Source organism: Populus alba, chromosome 1, assembly GCF_005239225.2.
Source record: "Populus alba chromosome 1, ASM523922v2, whole genome shotgun sequence".
Lineage (NCBI taxonomy): Eukaryota > Viridiplantae > Streptophyta > Magnoliopsida > Malpighiales > Salicaceae > Populus > Populus alba.
In genome coordinates, this window is record NC_133284.1 from 28586876 (window position 1) to 28608883 (window position 22008).

The window sequence follows — 22008 nt, forward strand, 5'->3', positions numbered from 1 at the left end:
ATCTTTGTTCTCAAAATCTAACCAATCAACTGTTTAAAACGATCCCACTTATAACCCATTTTTTTTAGATAGAATTTCCTAGGTTGTATCTATTTATTGCACTAACTTTTTGTGTATATATGAATAGTAATGTTTAGTGAATAAAACCAATTGAATAACTTTAATGTTAATCTTTGAGAGTATAAGTAAGATAACATAAACTATCATAAACAAATAAATGATTCACTTATTGGAAATATAAATCAATAAGATATATGACATGTATCAAACCATTCAAATTGCTTGAAAAATAATTTTAGAAGATAAACTATAACTTTAAAACAAAGATATATAGCAACCTTATAAAATTAAAAAAAAAAAAATCATAACAAACCAAAAGGTCATAGATTAAAGCATACATAATTAAAATTAAATCTATATGTGAGAATATATCAACTTAAAAGGAAGTTAAATTATAACTTAGATTTTAAATATGTTAAAACCTCTTTCACACTTAATCTATATTATTATTATTATTTTACAAGATAACTAAACAAAGTATGATATAAGAATAAAGCCTTAAAATTGCTAATCAAAGTTTGTAAATATATTAGATTAATATATTAGTTTATCATAACAAGGTATGCAAAACATAAGAATGTCTTAAAGAAAAGCCTAGAGTTTATATAAGTTTAAATCTATAAGCATGCAAAATAATAATTTATGGCAAACATGCTTTCAACACAAATATAATAATAGAATACTAATATACATAATAAACATATATCCAAACTTCTAATTGATATTAATTTAAAGTCGTGACATGCATACTAATGGTAAAAATATTTATACTTAAATAAAAAAAATAAGGATATTTACTTATTAAAGTACTTTAAAATAATGAGATTTTTGTTGTTGTCAATGATGAATATTTTGTTATTGAGGCTTTATTGCTTCTCACTTGTATAACTATGATGTTTGCAATATGTATCCAATATTTCAACAACATCTTCTTAGTTTAATGCACTTTTAAACATATATCTTTGAATCAAAATAAAAGAACTCAAATATCTATGGACAAAGTGTGACCCTAAACTCTATATATGGAAGAAAAAATCAAAGCATAAAAGAGAATGAAAAAAAAAAGAGAAAAAAATGTGGAAAAATCTGAAAAATTCAAGTTAGAGGCATTTTCTTCATCCTTTTTTGTATGGTGAAAATTGAAAGTTAAAAGCTGAAAAATTAATAAAAATTCATTCTTACCATTACCAATCTTTGATTAGCCACCATAAATCAAGTATTAAATTTAGAAAAACTTAAACAAAGGTTTTTGTAAGATTAATTTTACCTTCAACCTTAAATTATTTAAATCATATTAATTAAATAAATTTTCAATAAAAAATATATACAAGAGTAGGATTTGGTAAATTTTAAATTAAAATTTACATGAATATCATTAAAAATAATAAATAATGTGTATTTATGCATTCCAATAGTTAGGCATATGAAAAGGATAAAGAATGGATGAATTTGAAAAAAATGATACAAAATCCCCAAAGTAACCCCTCTTCCCCCTCTACCTGACTCTTGTTCACCACTCCTCCATTGGTAACTTCTTTAGGGTAACTTCTTGTTCACCACTCCCCAAAGTATTAAAATGAATTTTTGATATATTTTTATATTGTTTTAATATCAAAAATAATTTTTTAAAAATAAAAAATTTTATTTTAATATATTTCTAAGCAAAAAATACTTTAAACCGTCATCATTATCACAATCCCAAACATATCACTTCTCTTCTATTTATAAAAATACCACACAAAATTAAAAAAGCTAAATGGTAAGTCGTCTTAATCTAAAACTAGACACGGCCTTTAATTAATCTTCATTTAAATAAGACACACTAGTGCGCACACACACCTTTACCCTTCTTCTGGTAAAAACTTCCTCGACCACTGTTGTGATTTTCCACCGCAACAACTCTTCCTTTCCTTTTTATCTTTTATTGTTTTTATTATATCTTATAAAAATTAAACTAGAATTCATAAAAATCCAAGATTACACCCTAAACTGTTTAAAAAATAAAATATATTCTAAAAAGTTAATAATTAATAAAACTGATTTAAATGGGGCTTGATCGAAACAAAATGGTTGGTGAAGGGGGCATCAACGACCATCTAATCCACTTAATAAAAATGACTTAGAAAAAAACAAACTAAAACTTATTAGGAAAAATAATTAGAATCCAAAATAACACTGAAATTTTATGGCTTTATATTTGTGAAGGAAATGATCTTTACATGGCTTCGTCAAGAACCAAGAAGGCATTATGGAATTTTTTTTTACTTAAAGCAATAGTTCAATTTGTGTATAATTAAGTGAATCTTTAATATAACCACACATTATATTTTTGTACAATATATAATATTTAATATATCATTTAATTAAGTATTTTTATTTAAATTGATAAAATTATATTTTTCAATCTAGATTTGCCCTGTGAGATGTAAACATATGATAGAAAACTTCACAAAAGTGTTCAAATATATACTTCCGCTTTTTTTTTTTTTTAATACTAATCAATCACGTGCATTCAATTTTATTCGAAATTATATCCTATTATCATTGTGAATTTCACAATATCAATTGTTAAACACTCATAATTGTATTACAAAAAAAATATTTTATCATTTACAATTTAACTAATTTTATCTTAATTATTATTGGGAAAGTGCACCAATATAATTAAATTCACAATCCACAAGTTCTAATATTCTTTTTTTCAATTAAAATAGAACCAACTAATCAACAAAAATTAAATAAACACACAACACAAAATAACCAGTCCACTCAAACTCTTCCAGTAATTTAAATAATAGGATCACAAAGTTATTCCCTAATTCAACAACTTGAAGATATATATTAACTTATCAAATTCATCATCACAAATGATGGATTCTATCAACATCAACAAAGAAAAAAAAGCTAGATCTCACAAGTTAGATTTTTTTAGAAATAATTAAAAAATGGAAACTTCTCAACAATCAAAACTATCTAGGTTAGAGCTTATTGTCGAGAATAATATATCAAAATTCCATCTTAATCGATAACAAATCATCATTACACAACACACCTTTTCTTCCCTCTCCCCTTTTTTTATTTTTATTTTTTGCCGAAAGCTTTCCTATTTTTTTTTTCTGTATGTGTTTGCTCACAATGAAAATAAATTAAAATTGATTTTTATATCTACTCACTTATATAATAGAAGATTTAAAGCTTTTTTTTTTTTTTAGTTTATATGAGTTATATATTGCCAGAAAAAAAGAACGACCAAACTATGATAATATCATTCGAATACTCAAATATAGTTACAATAAAAAACACATCTCCTCAAGAAAAAAATATTGTCTCTTATAATTATTTTAGATAATCTCGCACCAATGTTTTTTTTTCCTATGAGTATCTTGAAATGAATAATTTGTATATTTGAAATGTCCGGTCTTACGTTATTACTTTGCAAATATAAAAGCGCACTATAATTGGTATATTTATATTTAGGATATTTTAAATTAATTATAAATCAGACTCTTTATTTTAATAAAAATAATTAATTAGTTCTCATGACTTCATAAATTGTTATTTAACCTCTATGCTTTTATATTCATTTATAACTTCTTCTTCTTCTTCTTCTTCTTCTTTTTGGTGTATTTCATGTTTTTTTTTTTTTTTAAGAAACAAGAAAGGTAAAAAAAAGCCGACAGGATTTGAAGTTTCACGATAAAAGAAGATATTTTTTTATAATAAAATACTATTAATTCTACCATTTACTAGACGAGATTTGGTGCTCGTTGATTTTTCTTAATGGAAAGGGATTGCATGAATGGAGGGGCAAAAAGTAACAGTCGAACCGGGAGAAAAATGTTAAAAAGTAAGGTTAATAATACAACACCCTTCCAATTCACACCGTGCAATCTGTGTAGGTCATGACACGGAAAAAAAAAAACATCGCCGTCTGTGGGAATCGAACCCACGACCACATGGTTAAAAGCCATGCGCTCTACCAGCTGAGCTAAGACGGCTTCTGTTTATAGAACCCATTTTAAAAATATATATTTACAATAATAATTCCTGTCATCGGTAAAATTCTTTCGCGTGTCTTCTAGCATTTTGTTCGTGTTACTAAATTACCATTCACTCTTTTTTTTTTTTTTTTTTAAATAGTCACCATCGTCGCGGAAACCACAAAGAATTATGGATGAGAGTTTGATCTATCATCATGTAATTAAACAAATCTCCAATATATCTTTACTTTTTTAATTCTATCTATAATATTAAGTTCTTCAATATATCTTTCTATCAAGTTTTTTTTTTTATTCAAATTGGCATAATTATATTTTTTTATTTTAAAAATAACTTTAGGTTATATAAGAATATAATTTGAATTTGTTAATAAATTAAGATTTTAAAATTTTAATGGTTTAATTTATTAAAATAAAAAAAATAGAGACAAGTTTTTTTGTTTTCTTTTTTGAGAATAGATACTTAGATAGAGACAACATTTCCCCAGCTTTGCAAATTCTTTCCAAACAAAATGCTTTTGTTTTTACCTGCTCATGCCTATTGGCAAGGACAATAGATCCCTCACTCTCCAGACTCCATGTGTCCATCGGCCCCACAAAATCGCAGCCTTGCAGCCCTACCAGCAAAACCCCTCTTACCATACTCTTCATCAACACTCGCTTCTTCTACGTCTATTACCCTCACCCTCTTATTAATCCACCTTCGCATTGTCACCAAAAGACGAAGATACCATCCAATAAAACGCGAGTACATCATTCTCCTCTACACCCGCGAGGAAAGACTACAGCTACCACGCCAAAACGAACAGCACCGACTTGAAAAATCAGAGAGGAAGAGTGACTTAAGTTGAAAAACCAAAGGCGTCTGATCGATGTTCGTTTGTGGCGCACACATAAATTAAATTAACGAAAAGGAAAAGAGAAGAAAATCTTCTCTCATATTTCAATCTATCATTTTCGCGTTTTCCGTGTTGCGACCTTGTCGTTTCAGGTCTCTACATCCTGTAAAGGTAACCTTATTCTCGTTGTTCTTCATGAATGTTCCTTTTTATAGCTACAACAGGTCACTTCTACTCCTGGCAATCTTTCTGGTTTTGTAGAAGATGAAGGAAAATAGAAAGTGAACCTGGAACAATGAGTGTGTTAGGGTTTCTGCTCTGTTTGCTTACTGAGAAAATGCAGGAAAAGAAAAGGACATGTTTTATTTAGCTGAAAGGAAATGAGGTTGTTGCAGTTTAGATTTGGTATTGAATATGTGTTAGTTTTCACATTAAAGAAAGTTATTTTTTGTTTTCATTTTTATTTTATATACTGCATAACATAGTTTTAAAAACCAAACATATTAAGATTTGTATTTTTTTTTACTTATCTTTTCTTGGGGGAGAGTAATATAAAACTAGTTTTAAAAATATTAGAGTTTTGTTGACTAAATTTTCATGAATTCGAATTTCATTCAAATAAAAAAAGAAATGGATTAATGAATTAATTTGATGACTGAGATGAAGTTCATTCAGTTTTGCTTGTGCTTGATAATGAATGTTAATCTCTTTCATTCTTTTAGGTAATTAAGATATGTTATTATCTACTTGCTTGGAAAAAATAAAATAAAATGCACAAAATTCATGAATTGAATGAGTTTCTTTAGAGTATGTATGGTGTCTGAATGTCTAACAATAATGTGATGTTTCAGGTTTGGTTTGTGATGTCTTATAAATCAGAAGAAAGGGACATAAGCGAGTCCAAGTTTCAAGAAGAGTATGAGCTCAGGAAGTATGAATATTTGAAGATGGAAACAATTAGAGTTTCAAATTCAGTTTATAGATGTCCCTACTGTATTGGGAAGAGATATTACCAGCCGAAGGAGCTTCCCCAACATGCTTCTAACCTTGATAGAGGCTCACAGAGGAGGACTAGAGGAGAGCAAGCTCAACACCGAGCTCTTGAGAGGTATGTTCGGAGGTATCTTTGTGTGGAGGATAGCTCGGAGCACTCTACCACAACTGAATCTCCTGCTGTATGTGACCGTGATAAGGAGCGGCTGTTTGTTTGGCCTTGGATGGGGGTTGTTGCTAATATTCCTACTCAGGTGAAGGATGGACGTTGTGTTGGGGAAAGTGGCTCAAAACTCAGGCATGAGTTAGCAACAAAAGGGTTTGATCCAGTTACGGTGCATCCTTTGTGGAGCTGCTTTGGTCATTCAGGGTTAGCTGTTGTGGAATTCAAGAAAGATTGGGACGGCTTCAATAACGCTATTATGTTTGAGAAGGATTTTGATTTGAATCATTGTGGGAAGAAGGATTATGTTACAATTCTGGAGAGAGATCGAGGGCAGAGATTATACGGATGGATTGCTCGAGATGATGACTACAAGGCCAATGGTCTCTTAGGAGAGCATCTCAGAAAGAATGGGGATTTAAAAACTGTATGTGGAAAAGAAGCAGAGGATCAAAGGAAGGATGCCAAGCTACTTTGCAACTTGACCAGCACCTTAAAAGAGAAGTACGACCACCTTAGAGAAATGGAGATCAGATATGAGGAGACTACTCAATCCTTGATCAAGGTGATGGACCAAAAGGAATCTATGGTCAAGTCTTACAATGAAGGTATGTTTCAGTTTTGCAAGTTTGCCAAAAGGGTAAAACAAAACTAGACCATTAGTGGGATTTTACTTTGAATTATTCAAATTTCCCCTGACATATTCTGGAAAAGCTTATGCCCTGTTTCTTTGTTAAATTTTTGGGATTAGAGATAAGAAAAATGCAGCAGATTGCACATGACCATTTTGCGAAGATCACTTCAGAGCATGGAAAGGCCACGCAGCAATTACTAGCTAAGAGAGAAGAGCTAGTGCAGTGTGAGAAAAAACTGCAGCAACGTGAGGTGCAAATTGAAAATGAGAGGTCGAAGCTTCTCCTTGAGAAGAAAATGGTAACACACTTTGGCTTTCTTAAAGCTGTCAATTTCCAGCTGTGCTGGGAATTTTGCAAGATGACTGAAATTGATAGATCTAAGCCAGATATCGAAGAGTTCTATCTTAACATTCATTTGTCAGCCTATAAATCAACATCTAAGTTGGTCCAACATCAGTCAAGATATAATGTTTGTGATGTTTTAGCAGATATTTCAATTTTGGAAGGCAAAGACCAAAGCTACTCATTTGAACATCTCTGAAAGTATCCCTCCTCCTCCTTTACGTAATTACTCATTGAATATTTGATGTGAGTTCTACCAGATGCTCTGAAACTCTTGGTGCATTTGGTAATGTTTGCATGCGGTGAAGGGTACCTGAATTTGTTGCATATTTAACTTCTAAAATTAGTTTATGAATTCATTTTTCACTGTTTTGTTGTTGATAATTTGATGGATTGCTGTCCTGCATGAGCTGTTTTTAGGGTGATACTGTAGTCATTTTGGAGTAATCCTAAATATTCAAATGATAAGGTTGCTTTATATTTCTTACAGAATGAGACAGCAACCTTGGAGCAGGAAAAGGCAGACAAAAGTGTATTAAGATTAAAGGGTTCATTTCTGAACTAAGTTTTCGAGTTGGAAAGTAAAATGTGTATCAGGTTGAGAAATAATAGGTTCTTTTTTTGTGGTTGATGGCCAATGCAGAGCGAAAAGGAGAAGCTTCTCAAGAAAATAATTGAACTGGAAAAGAAACTAGATGCTAAACAAGCACTCGAGTTGGAGAAGCATGAAGAATGCGTTACAAGTAACAAAACACATGGGAGAAGATGAAGACCTGGATATTAGGGCAAAAATGGATACAGTTCGACAGGAACTGAAGGAGAAGGAAGAAGAATTAAGGGGATTGGAGGAACTTAATCAGGCTCTTATTGTCCAAGAGCACAAAATTAATGATGAATTGCAGGAAGCTCTAAAGGAGTTAATTAATGTAAGTACTAGAAACAAACATGGTTGAGTTTGAAAGTCATTCAATATGAGATTCGAAAGTTAGGCCAGATCGAGGGTACAGCTCTGTTTGTATTCAAAGTTAATATATAATTTAGAGGATAAAGTTTTGTGATTGTATGCTTGCTTTTCATCTTTACCTACGAGGTAATGTCTGTGCTATGTGATGCTCGTCTAATTTCCATTGTCACAGTACTTGGGGAAATGGAATACCAGAGCTTTTATTGGTGTCAAGAGAATGGGAGATCTTGATAGCAAACCATTCCATGAGACAACCATGAGAAAATTTTTAGGCAGAGAAGCAGAACAGAAAGCACTTGAGTCCTGTTCGCCATGGAAAGATCAGCTTCGAGACCTGAGCTGGCATCCATTTCAGGTCATAATTGATAAGGAAGGCAAGAATGATGTATGCATTTAAATGATCAAACAGATCGTTTATGCTCTATTTAAACTGAATGATAACATAGGTTTATAACATAAATAAACGTAGATGTTTTGCTAGTCCTGCCTAACTTTGTATGGTCACAGAAAGTATGAAAAGCCAGTAGATTGTTGTAATTGCCTTTTGAAACCCAAATCTCGCCTGCTTTTCTTCTTGTTCATAAACATAGACATGTTATTCCTGTCTAAACTTCTAGAACTTTGTATAGGCACAAAAACTATGAAATGCCAATAGCTTTTGGTAATTGGCCCTTGAAAGAACTTGAAACTAGCTGCTTTTGGTCCTGCTTATACTTGTCTTACCTGAAGCTTGTTATTTATGTAGCATGATGTTACTGCAATATATGGTAGCACGTACCCTCAAATATTGCAGGAAATGCAAGCAGATTTTTTTTTTCTTTTATTTTCTCTAACCAAACAAGCTGTGATCTTGTCACATTGTCATCTTCAATGTGGCTTTGTAGGAAATAATCGACGAGGATGATGAAAACTTGAGAATTCTGAAGAGTAAGCATGGAGATGAAGTTTTTAATGCTGTGACAACAGCCTTGAAGGAAATGAATGAGTATAACCCAAGTGGTAGTTACATCGTGCCGGAGCTCTGGAATTTCAAGGAGAAAAGGAAGGCAACACTGAGTGAGGGAGTGATGCAGATATTAAGGCATTGGAAGCAATGCAAGAAAAAGAAAACCTGAGGTATGTATCCTTAACTATACAAGAGAACATAAACATGAAATATGCAGTTTGAGAGAATGCATAATTTTTCTGTTGCTCTTTAAAACTATCAAGAACAACAATAAGCTGAGTCACTTTGTGTAATGGTTAAAGAAACTGAAAAATTATACGATTTGCTTTTCATGCTTGCTGATATCTTCGTGCTATACACACGCAAGTATCGCGTCTATAGATGCCTTGATGTTGTCTTTCATATTCCTTAGAAGTATAGTAATGTTGGGCATGTATAAATGTAGAAGGTAACGATGTCAATAAGCTAATTACTTTTGGTATGCATGCTGTAAATGGAAATTGTTGAATCCACCTAGGTATCGAAGATACACACAAACTCAAACTAGCATTTGAATTAGTATCTATATTGTAGCTCTGAAAAAAAACAAACAGTTTGTTCTCCCCAGAATTGCAGCCAGAAAGCACTCGTCAGGTGTTTGGCATCGCGAGAATGTCATGCTTGAGCACAGGTGACGATTTTGTGGGTTAAGCTGTTCATCTTCTTATGTCTAAGTAGAAGCTAAGGTGGGAAATCCTTTGACTAATTAACCAAAAACTAAAAGCCATCAATAAAACACCACACCAGAAAACTCAAAAGAAGCTTCCAACTAAGGGTAGAATCTTTTTTTTTTCCAGGAAATCAATTGATTAGAGACATTACTGGATATCTATTTTTTGCACAATATAATGATTATTTTAACCTTAAAAGTAAAAAAATATCTAGATTTTGGTAGGGCCTCTTGTCCTCTTTATTTTGAAAAAATTGCATAGCAAAGTTACGGTCATACTTTTAGGGGAAAAAAAAAATGAACATCCATAGAAGGGTTTCTTTATCTTTTTCATTTTATTTAAACAATTAAATGATAAAATTACCTTTAAAATCCAAAAAAACTAAGGCTAGTTTCAAGGGCATTTGTCTTTTTATTTGTAATTTTTTGATTTAGTTAGAGGTTGTTTATTAATTTTAAATAATTAAACATTATTAAAAACATTGTTGATACGTGCAACATAAGCGTCAACCCCTCAGTCTTTTAGGTGACGCTTGTGGGGGCTATATGGTAACCTAAATCCTCCACCAGCGATGGTGATGGGAGTAACGAGTCATCCTCTTTCTCTTTCTGGTTGTGTGGCGCGTGCTCGCGATGGAAGTCCAATTAGGCTGCAATGGAGTTTTGTTTTCTTTTTCTGGTTTTTCTTTTTTGTGCCCCTTGAAATTTGTGTCCGCCCTTCTAAAAAACAATTGTGTCCTCTATTTGTACTTTTATCAATTTTAGTCTTTATTCTTTTGATTATTATTTATTTTATTTTTAATGTTTTTTGAAGTTTAGATTTTTTTTTTAATTTTTTCCTAGAATATTTTTTTATTTGATTTTTGTATTCAATTTAGTTCTTTCTCTTTTGATTTTTATATTTTTTCATATATATTTTTTCAATTTTGTCCTTTACCATTTTATTGTATTTATTTTTAATTTAATTTTGGCCTTTATTATTTTGATTGCTATTTTCTTATCATTTTTTTATTTATATTTTATTTATATTGTCGCTCAACATTTAATTTAATTTATTGTTTTTATCCAATTTTAATTTTTATTCTTTCGATTATTTTTTTTATCCTTTTTTAATTTCATTTTGTTTGTCAATTCAGGCCCTAATTATTTTCTTTCATTTTATTTTTATACCATATTTGGTTCATATTGTTTGTGGTACAAATGAAAATTTTACTTTATCATATGTTCGTGATTGCCATTCTCGAGGATAATTTTGATCTCATAACATAGACCTGATTTAGGTTTGTTCTTTTCTTTGAGTCCTTTATTAAAATTTGTTTTTTTTTAAAAAAAAATCATTATTTGACGTTTAGTCATTAAGCCCCTATTTTATTATTATTATTTACCTTGTTCTTGAATAACAGGTTAGTCGAGTTACCTGGGTTGATTTAAATTTTTTTTCTTAATGAAATTGATTTTTTTTTTTAATTTTATCATTTGATATTAAATTGTTAGCTATTGAGCTATGTGATTTTTTGCTTTTTTTTTTTTTTGATGTTGGTTTATCCCGAGTGTGAGTTAGTCAGGTTAACATTAGTTAGTCAATTTCACTTGGGTTAGCTCGGGTAATCTTTGCAATGTTCTTTTTTTATTATTTAATTTTGATTTTTTTTGTTAGGTCCTTCTTTTGGAAGTCTAATATTTTTATTCCAATCTTATGTCAAGGTTGACAGGTTAAATAAGTTAATTCGGTTGATTCAAGTTTTTTTTTTCTAAACTTTTTCTAACATTTATTATTTTCTTTCAATTTTAGCAGATGACATTAAATTATTGGTCCTCAAGCTTTGTTGTTTTTTCAATTTTTTTTGCTGTTAGGTTACGCTAAGAGCGGGCTAGTAAAGTTAACCTGGATTAGTTTAGTTATTTTTTTTAACCTTTTTTTATATTAAACTTTGGTTTTTTTTCACTAGGTTTATTTTTATATATAAAAATTCAAATATTTTTATTCCGATTTTATATCGCAAGTCGTGGGTTAATCGAGTTAACTCAGGTTTTTTTTTTTTGAAGTTATTTTTTTAAAAAAATATCTCCTTTATTTTATTATTTGATATTAGGTTATTAGACCTTAAGAGTTGTCTTTTTTTTTTTTTTTTTTTTTTCATTTTTGTTTCCATGGGTTATTTTGATTTTATATATCAAATAACATGCTAGTTAACCCGGTTTGCTATAATTGTCATCACGTTTTTTTACATTAGGAAGAATTTAATCCGACCGTGGCATAAATCAAGCCACCTATCTTGTGTTAACTTGAAACTTGAAAGAGAGGAAATAGGATGGACACTAGTTCTGTTAAATAGCAGCACGCAGGCGTGCTGGAAAGGTTTCTGGATTGATCACGTTAGAAATTCGAGGGCGTGTTTTTCTGCGACCCAGATATACGTCTTGCCCATTAAAAGCTCTCTCTTTTTTAATCCAGGGCCCAGGCCTGTCTAAAAGGATACAATAATCCCGACAGGCCTCTTATGTTTTCTTGTGAAGTAGCCCAATTTGTGTTGGGCTGTCCGAAATTCCGAAGATTTCGGTCCAGTTGCCCATATGGTAAAAACAATTATGACCCAAGACCCTTTATCCATTTGTGGTTTAGGGAAAGCTGTGACGAACAATTTTTAGGTCCTGCTGAAATGAAAATCATAAAGGGTTTACTGGAGCTTCTAAGATCGTTGTTCTGTTTGGAACCCGTAATTAAAAAGCACAAAGTATGGTTGAAATTGGAAAAAACAGGTTTTGAGTCAAAAAGTCGTGGTTTTTGGAACTCTATATACATAAAACCATGGCTTTGAAGAAGCTACAATTTGATGCCTTTTTAAAGATGATTTTAGATACAAATCATGGGTTTAAAAACTCAATTTAGAATTTTCTTTGCTGCTATCATGGAAATCTCAAGTTGTGAATCAACAATTTTCTCTTTCAAAATTTGTCTTTTCCGCATTGTTTTATCTGAGAGTTAACATAGAACAATTTAAGTTGTTTCTTTTTGCTCCTAATTTCTTTTTTATTATTATTATTATTATTTATTTATCTATCACCATGTTTTGCAAGATTTCATGTTTCTGACTCTGCATAGCTTGACAGCATTGCGGATTCGGAATCAAAGACAAAAATTATAGGGCTAGGGGGTCTAGGAGCCAGGCTAGGGGAAGATCTCTCACCGTTCAAGGTTTTAGTATAAGAAAGCACGAGCCATTGAAGGACAAATTCTAGCGAGACATCCACCAAACTCACCACATAAAGGTGCATAATGAGCACATATCACGAGGAATCATCAGAGCCCCACAACCGAACTGAGTGAAAAGGGAAGATAATTGCGCAAGGTATCCAATGCAGTGCTTGTTTTTCCCTGTTTCAGGTTGTAGGAATCCGAAGATCTATCTTTTGTGTCATAAAATGGACAAAAGATGCAAGATTCGAACCCACATGCAACACAGAGCATTAACAAACCCAACCCCACACCATGTGCAGGTTTGGTTTGGTTAGTGCAAACGCGTATTGAGCCTTCCTCTGATGTGACTTCATTCGTTGTTGTGGGTAAAGAACTTGTTACTTGAAGTAAATGGAAGACACACCACCTCCATTAATATTCTCCTGTCCTCTCCTCCTAAATGTGTATAAATTTTCATTTTCACATCTCATTGCTTGCCCTCCTCTTTCCATTTGCTAGTATATAATGGGGTAATTGATTATCTTCCTGCAGGGGAAATTACTCGACCCCTGGTGAAGTTAGAGAATGTGACCTAGTAGATCAATTACGATACCTTAGAAATAACTTCGTTCCTTCCAAAACAGTCAACATAACTTCCTTTGGAATTAACTTTGGCTAGTTGTTAGTTAACTAGTGATTTCTCTTAGATTCTCCCTTTCCTTCCCTGTCCTTTTCCCTGAGGCCATTCGAGAGGAATGTGCTCGCCTAGTACCTGCGTTTACGCACAATTTCCTCAACAGAACACAACGCAATAGCATCCTGTTGTTGAGAACTCGGGAAATTATGATGAATTTGGATGGAACAGAGGGTAGAAAAATCTTCAAGGCATTTCTTAGAACTCTCTTTTAAGTTTTGAAAGCAACATTTTGTCCTCCCTGCTTCTATGGAGTTTTGTGCAAGTCTTGTTTTCTCTTTTCACGAGTATATTGCTGAATGGAGTTAGTTGGGTTTTGATAATAGTGCTCACCAATCAAAAACCAACTTTAGGGTTTTGATTTTGGCACGAGAGATAGGTGGTCGATGGGAAAGGGTTGCTATCTGTCATTCTTTGATAATTCCATTGAAGGAGTGCCCTATATACGAATACATATGACGGTTATCCTTTTCAAGAATTCCTTTCAATCCATTTATTATCTATAAAACCCACACTCGTTTGAACATCTATTTGTATGAAGTTTCAATTAAAAAAAATAATAATCTGGAAACCCGTTTGCCATTGTTAGAATGAGATGTGCTGCCAGCCCTAATCAGAAAGCTTTTTCTTAATTAATTTTATCTAGGGATGGCGATGAATATCCATAAATAAATTTCTTGATATTCATATCCTATTATTTACCGGGTAAAAAATTTAAATATCTATAAATTATTTATTAGATTTCAGGTATTAATATGGGTATTTATTATCTAATATTATTTATTATTCAATAAAAAATAAAATAGTTGATATATATTTGAAGTATGTGCATGTATATTAAATGATAAAGATATCGACTACCAGCCATCTTGGCTATGAAGAATATATCAGATTAATAGACCTAAGATATTAACTGATTATCTAACACATAAGCCTTGTTTTTAAGTTACTTGAATTTTTTAGGACTTCAATTAGTATCGTCCATGAAAACCTAATAAAAAGTCATCAATTATTCTTTTAAATATGGTTTATTGACATTCCTAATCACCATCAATGATAAATAATTAAGACAATTTTAGAATAAGTCATATGCCAGACCTACCTGTTACAACATACACTTTTACCCAACCAAAATACCAACAACTCATCAGTTATGTGCATTTTCTCATTGAAGTTGTGTTGGCAACTTACAAGCCAAATTAGACTTTGCCACATCAATAAGTTTTAGCACCTATGACAACACCCTCCATTAAGACTTTATAGTCGTAGGTTGCACATAACACCTGAACATAATTTCACTATCCAGAGGAGTTTTGGTATAATGATACATTGAGGGGCTTTCAACCTTAATAGTTACCAAGCTTTTTTAGAGGGCTGTCACATCATCACAATGCTCATGTATATAGCAAGTAATCTTAACACTTATATGTGCATTATAGGATGGAGGTTAGCCTCTGATCTTGTTGCTTCACACTAGAATACTCAAGCTCCTTAGAACCCTATAGATATAGGAGTGAGACGCAACTTACAGGGAAGCATATGTATAAAATGTCCACACTCATCGGATACAAAATTATTTCTTGTCAATACAAGTTTTGCATACTTATATCCCCAAAGATTATATTTTCACAAAGATGACATTGAGCAACTATAATGATCTTTACACCAAGCTGGTGGTGTGGTTTAGCACAAGCACCCCAGGTAAAAGAAGGTTCGCAAAACTCTTTAGGCTTACTTGGGGAGATAATGGGTATATCTAAAAAGGTTTAATAAAGAAACACCCAAGGTATAGTAGTAACTAATCAAACCAGTGGCTTTTGAGGCTTTGAAAACTAAGGTAAATGAAGGAGCTTTATAGAAATAGTTGTATGCTCTCCCAAACAAAAGCTTGTTGAAAGTGAAACGGGTGGTGAAGAACTATATAAAAGTGGAAAAAGCAAGTGTGCTACGATATGAGCCTTCTTGTTTCTATAAAGAAAGTCAGTTAGAGAGGACTTACAAGCATGATTGTTTTTTCCTACTAGGGATAATAACCCTAGGAAAAGTTCAAAGAGGCCAACTAGGGAACAACTGACTTAACTTAAAATACACATTACCCCTTTAAATACAATTTTTACACAAGTCTTCATTATCATCGAGAGTAAAGAATTTATTCAATATCCTCCACCCATAAGATCACCATCCAACACTCGCACTTTCAATAAGTATCATTTGTTCCACATTAATAAAAGAAGTGACCCAAAAGAGTGTTTTATCTAACACATAAGTCTTATTCTTAAGTTACTTGAATTTTTTAGGACTTCATAATTAATATCGTCCATGAAAACCTAATAAAAAGTCATCAACTATTCTTTCAAAAATGATTTATTGACATTCCTAATCACCATCAATAATAGATATTTAAGACAATTTTAGAATAAGTCGTATGCCAAACCTAGCTGTCACAACATACACTTCTACCCAACCAAGCTACCAACAGCTCATCAGCTATGTGCATTTTCTCATTCAAGTTGTATTGGCAACTTACGAGCCAAATTAGACTTTGCCACATCAACAAGTCTTAGCACCTATGACAACACCCTCCATTAAGATTTCATAGTCATAGGCTGCAAATAACACTTAAGATAATTTCACTATCCAGATGAGTTTTGGTAGAATGATATATTGAGGGGCTTTCAACTTTAATAGTCACCAAGCCTTTTTAGAGGGCTGTCACATCATCACGATGCTCATGTATATAGCAAGTAATCTTAACGCTTATATGTGCATTATAGGATGGAGGTAGCCTCTGATCTTGTTACTTCACACTAGAATACTCAAGCTCCTTAGAACCCTATGGACATATGAGTGAGAAGCAACTTATAGGGAAACATATGTATAAAATGTCTGCACTCCTCATCGAATACAAAATTATTTCTTGTCAATACGAGTTTTGCATACTTGTATCCATAAAGATTATATTTCCACAAAGATGACATTGAGCAACTATAATGATCTTTACACCAAGCTGGTGGTGTGGTTTAGCACAAGCACCCCAGGTAAAAGAAGGTTCGCAAAACTCTTTAGGCTTACTTGGGGAGATGATGATTCCTCATAGGTATATCTAAAAAGGTTTAATAAGGAAACGCCCAAGGTATAGTAGTAACTAATTAAGCCAGTGGCTTTTGAGTCTTTGAAAACTGAGGTAAATGAAAGAGTTTTATCGAAATAGTTGTATGCTCTCCCAAACAGAAGCTTGTTGAAAGTGAAACGGGCGGTGAAGAACCATATAAAAGTGGAAAAGGCAAGTGTGCTACGATATGAGCCTTTTTGTTTCTACAAAGAAAGTCGGTTAGAGAGGACTTATAAGCATGATCGTTTTCCTACTAGGGATAATAACCCTAGGAAAAGTTTAAAGAGGCCAACTAGGGAACAACTGACTTAACCTAAAATACACATTACCCCTTTAAATACCACTTTTACACAAGTCTTCACTAACATCGAGAGTAAAGAATTTATTCAATATCCTCTACCTATAAGATCACCATCCAACACTCGCACTTTCAATAAGTATCATTTGTTCTACATTAATAAAAGATGTGACCCAAAAGAGTGTTTTATCTTGAATAAATAAATTGAAAAGTTGATAATTAAAACCTGTCTTAATGAATTTGTGAAGAGGGATTCTCATCCTAGGCAAAGCAAGGAAGAGCTCGGTCATTCTATTCATACATTGCCCAAAATCAATAATCTTAGGTGGCACCTAATCAGGGGGTGATTTCAATTACAGGCAATAGAAAACATACGGGCAAACTAGCCCTAAAGTGGAAACCTGTAAAACATAAATGAGAAGCTTTTTCCTCATATCCAGTATTTTGATCACTTAAAATTATATTACAAACAACTTGAATAGCAATGTACTTTTGCTATAAAGGAAGTATCATTTTATGAATAAGTACAGTAAAGTCCACCACTCCATAAGGGATGGGTATGGGGCATTTTGAATGAAATAGCATCACTCTCCAAATAATTAACTTGGTTTTTCTGGTTCAATAACACTACTCTTTAAGGGACGAGTCTAAGGCCCTCCTGGTGTAATAACACCACTTTCCAATAGATTGACTTGGTCTGTCTAGTGCAATAACATTACTCTTCAAGGGATAGGTCTTGGGTCTTTCTAGTGTAATAACACCACTCTTTAATGGATGAACCTGAGGTATTTCTACTACAATAACATTGTTATCCAAGGGATTGACTTAGTGTTTTTAGTGTAATAGCACCAATATCCAAGGGATGGATCCAAGGTGTTCCTAGTGCAATAACACCATTCCCTAGTGTAGTTTTGAACCGATACAATTTTTAAGTGATGCCTAAAGACCTCTCATCAACTCACCAGAGATTGATCTTGGATCCTCCATTCTTAAGTTTAGTCTTAGACATATATACTCTTCAGGTGATGCCTAAAGGTTTTTCACCAATCTGTTAGGGATACTCTCATGGATAACCATGAGTTAAAAGAACATGAATTCTTGAAAATGCATATACATGTAACCTATATTTCCCTTTTGTTTCAAGTAGGAGGTGAGTTCCACTTTTCAAGTATAGGCGTTAGACCCATACATATTTTTTTCATTTTATTAAATATGAGTGTTGGACCTATTTACACTAAACAAGTCTAGTAAAATAATTTATCTCTAAAAAAACATCATGGAAATGAATAAAATACCAAAAATTATAAAAATTAAATATTCATTATAAAATGCAAAACCTTACAGGATCGGGGTTATTTACAAAGCCATGGGGAATTAGGGGGCAAAGACTTAAACATTGAGGTTAGGTTCTTCGGCGATGTATTCTCCATATTGGGCAGTTGTAGCCCTAGTAAGGAAGACATCAACGAAGTTGGGCATGGGGACTGGATGGAAAGCAACACTGAAGTTCATCTCCATTCCTTTTAACAAGTTGAAAAAATACAGGTTAGACATAGTAAGAAAAATCTTGTTCCCCATAATCTCAATCAATGCTGCAGAACCTTCAAACATCTCCTAAAACTTTTTAGGAGAGTTGCTCAAAGCCTTTATCATTGCACAAGAGCTTTGGCTTTTTCTCTAGCTGAAAGAAGTTCAACCCTCATATATCTTTCTAGAATTCCCTCATCTCAACCATCCCTTGCTTTAGAGAGACCATTTCATCATAAGCAAGACGAAGCTCCCTTTCACTAGAGTTTAGTTGAAGGACTTGGCTTCTCATGATATTCTCTAGTGCTGCATAGGCTATCTTGAGCTTCATTAGTTTAGCCTTCACAACAACTTTTTTAGCCCTCAAGCTTTGAAAGTTAGTTTGGTTTGCCCTGTGTTTGGCAATGACCTCTCGTACTTGGCCCCTCTTAACCATCCAGTGCTTTTAAAATAGACGCATATCATGAAATTCTAACAAAGATAAAAAATAGTTTTCTTATATGAAGAGTTATTTGTCTAATAAAGGCTAGATGGTAGTTGTAACTCTCATTCAATGATTCATTTTTGGCAACAACAAAAGTTTCATTCCTTTAAAGTTCTTCAACAAATAAGCACCCTTATTTATTTTAATTTAAGCATTGTTTTATGAATTAATAATATGCATGCTAGGATTTTGATTTTATACATATTGTAAATTTAAATATATTTTTTAGTATGAAAGCTAGAGTTTTATTATTAATTTTATATTAAAAGCATGCTTGTTTTTAGTTATGCTTTTATATATTTACATGTTTTAAACTTGTATAAAGTGTAGGTTCGTACAATTTGTATTTATCTTAACTTTTTACAATTAGTCATGAAATTTCCTAACCAATCACCGCTATCAAATCAAACAATTTAAAGTTATTTCGTTGTTGACAACCACATTGTGTGCAAAGTTTGTCTTTCATTTCTTGTTTCGAGTATTGTACAAAATAATCATGTCGATGCCATCGTACCATGTGTATCATTTGTACAAATCGAACAAACATTTATTTGATGGTTACTTCGTATAGATCCTTCAATCTTCTTGTAAATAGTCTCGTCCCGAGGTCCCAATCAAGTTTTTTTCACTGTTTTTGAAAAGAAATTTACTTGGGCAAGAGAAAAAACAGTTTTGGAACATAGGAACGATGAACATGGAAAAGCAAACTAAATATTCTTGCCATTGATCAAGTGCTATAAACTACTACAATACACTTCTCAGAATGTATAACATCATCATACATTACTGTAGTACCCTAGACAGCGGGCTAACCATCTTTTGTGCAGCCGCCTCAGCCTCAGTCTCCTTCCCCTGTTGTTACCACAACTTCAAAGTTGAGAAAACACACGCCAATCTGAAAGTCAAAAAAAGTCCCCCAAATATCACAATCCCTTTTGGAGTCCCTAATTATAACCCCGCTTTTACTTTAACATCCCCCAACAAACATCCCCATGTCAAAAAAGAGGCCCGCCAAAAAAAAACTTCAACTTTTTTAGTTTTTTTTTGGTTAAATCAGTATAAAAGGAATTAGACCCTGAAATTCTTGCCGGTAAAAGTTTGACCAAACTGCCAGTGGGCTGGGACAATGTTCCATGAAGTGGAGGAGCGTCGGTCACTGGCCCTGACCCTGAAGGAGAGTGTCTGGCCAACCAGAACAGCGTTTGACTGCCAGTTCTGCCCCCAGTTACGGCTCATGCTCATCCAACCAGTCTTTGAACCCTTCACGCTCACCTGCACTATATCCCCTGCACCCGCCACGTTGCTGATCAATACCAAGTTGAAGTAACGGAATCCGTTTATTGTGAACCTTATGCCTCCCCTCTTGCGGCATGGCACTCTGCATAGTAGTTCACTGCCGTTAGGACACTTCCGTAATTGCGACAATAAATCAAATTTACAAAAAGGGCAGTCAAGGAAAACCTATGCATTAAAAAAAAAAAAAAAAAAAACATAAACATGGAAGTCTAGGATTTTTGGGAAGTGTGATTTTTGGGTTTCGGTGTTTGACGAAATGTTTTGATTTTCACACTAAAATACTAAGAAAAAGTGCTGCAATAAGATGTGGCTATCCACCTTTCTGCAGAAGGGGTGGCGTAGAAACGAATAGGGCAAGGGTGCATTGGTATTTTTAGTACTAAAGCGGGGCTATAAGAGTAAAAACAAATAACCGAAGGTGACCATAAACGGTCCCGCGGCTAAAATAAGTAAAGGACACACAAGAGAAAGTTGTTGAGGTCCAACTAACCCACCGACGTCACTTAATTACATCAGCCCGTTCATAAACTGTTTGGTGACTTCAGTTAAAACACATTTATGGATCACAACAAGAATTCAAAGGTAGAAAATTGGTTGCCAAAAGCGATAATGACCCGCCAAAAATAGGTTTTTTTCGCAGTTACCGTGGATGTTCTTCTGCCAACCTCTCGAGTGTATTTTCATGGCTTCAGAGAGCTATTGTTTTGGGGCAAGAAAGGCCAAATTACATTTCAAACCTATCTCTTCTTGGTACGACAGCTTTTCCTGCTAGCTAGCTAGCACGCACTAATTTCTAACTCTTGACCTTCTGTTGTAGCTTGGAAGAGAAATTGCAACTAAACTAGATGGTAAAACTAGCACATATTCACTGAGGAATGAATCCAGATTTTAGTGTTTATCAAAATCTAAAACCTAAAATCGATGTCGTGTAAAAGTTAGAGAAAATAAAGATGTACTTGTATTTTCCTTGTGCTAACTAAAACAGTTGAAGTCCAGAGGCATATAAACAGGGAGTTAAAAAGGCACTGACCGGCGGTAGGCAACAGGGACGATACCGGCACGATACTCGGCGATCTTAAGGAACATGGGCATGGCAAGATCAAAGTGGGGGCGAGGAGGGTTGCACCAGCCTCCATTGTCACTAGGAAGTGCATAATTTGGAGGGCAAAAGTTGGTTGCAGTGATGAAAATAGACGGGCTGCCTGAGTGGCACCATCTCGGGTCACTTGCACATTTTATCTCGAAGCAAGAACCGCAACTTAACCCGTTGTTGAACAGTGCTGTGCTTAGGGCTGCAGTGCTCACTCCATACCCTTGGCTGTACAGATTTCCATATCCACAAGCTCCTCCTGTAAGCACATCCACATTAATTAGTCTAATTACATAGATTAACGGCTAAGACCGTGCGTCGACTTAGGTAGCTTCATTTTTCAGGCCAATGTCGCACACTATGACACAAGTCTAAAATAAACAAACCACTAAAAGCTTAATTAAGATTAGACCTAGCTGGATTGATCAGGTTTATTTAATGTGAGCAGTAAGTAAGATAAAGGCACACACCCATTGTGCCAGAGGCATCAGCACCGCCATAGAAGGTTGCATGAGCATTTTCCCAAGCACCCCCAGAGTAAACACCAGGAATTCTAGCTTCAGCCATCCACAACGATGACACTATTATTAGTAAACTAGTGGCAATGCAAATTAAGCTGCTCATTGCCATTTTCTCTCCTCAATACTAAGCAACACCCTTCAACTTGAGTCAGCGAGAGA

The 22008-nt window shown here is 33.4% G+C and overlaps 1 protein-coding gene, 1 non-coding gene and 1 pseudogene across 2 annotated transcripts; 1 reads left to right on the top strand and 2 right to left on the bottom strand.

Moving 5' to 3' along the window:
- Nucleotides 1-3985: 3985 nt before the first annotated feature.
- TRNAK-UUU (transfer RNA lysine (anticodon UUU)) lies at nt 3986-4058 on the bottom strand. Its single transcript has one exon. It is a non-coding gene; the product is annotated as a tRNA-Lys (tRNA).
- Nucleotides 4059-4881: 823 nt separating this feature from the next.
- Nucleotides 4882-9421, top strand: LOC118028020 (protein INVOLVED IN DE NOVO 2-like; annotated as a pseudogene).
- Nucleotides 9422-19637: 10216 nt separating this feature from the next.
- Nucleotides 19638-22008, bottom strand: LOC118028021 (expansin-A6). Its single transcript, XM_035031528.2, has 3 exons — nt 21799-22008; nt 21269-21587; nt 19638-20320 (listed from the first exon to the last, which is right to left on the bottom strand). The coding sequence occupies exons 1-3, from the start codon at nt 21956-21958 to the stop codon at nt 20011-20013; spliced, it is 789 nt and encodes a 262-aa protein (XP_034887419.1). The 5' UTR covers nt 21959-22008; the 3' UTR covers nt 19638-20010.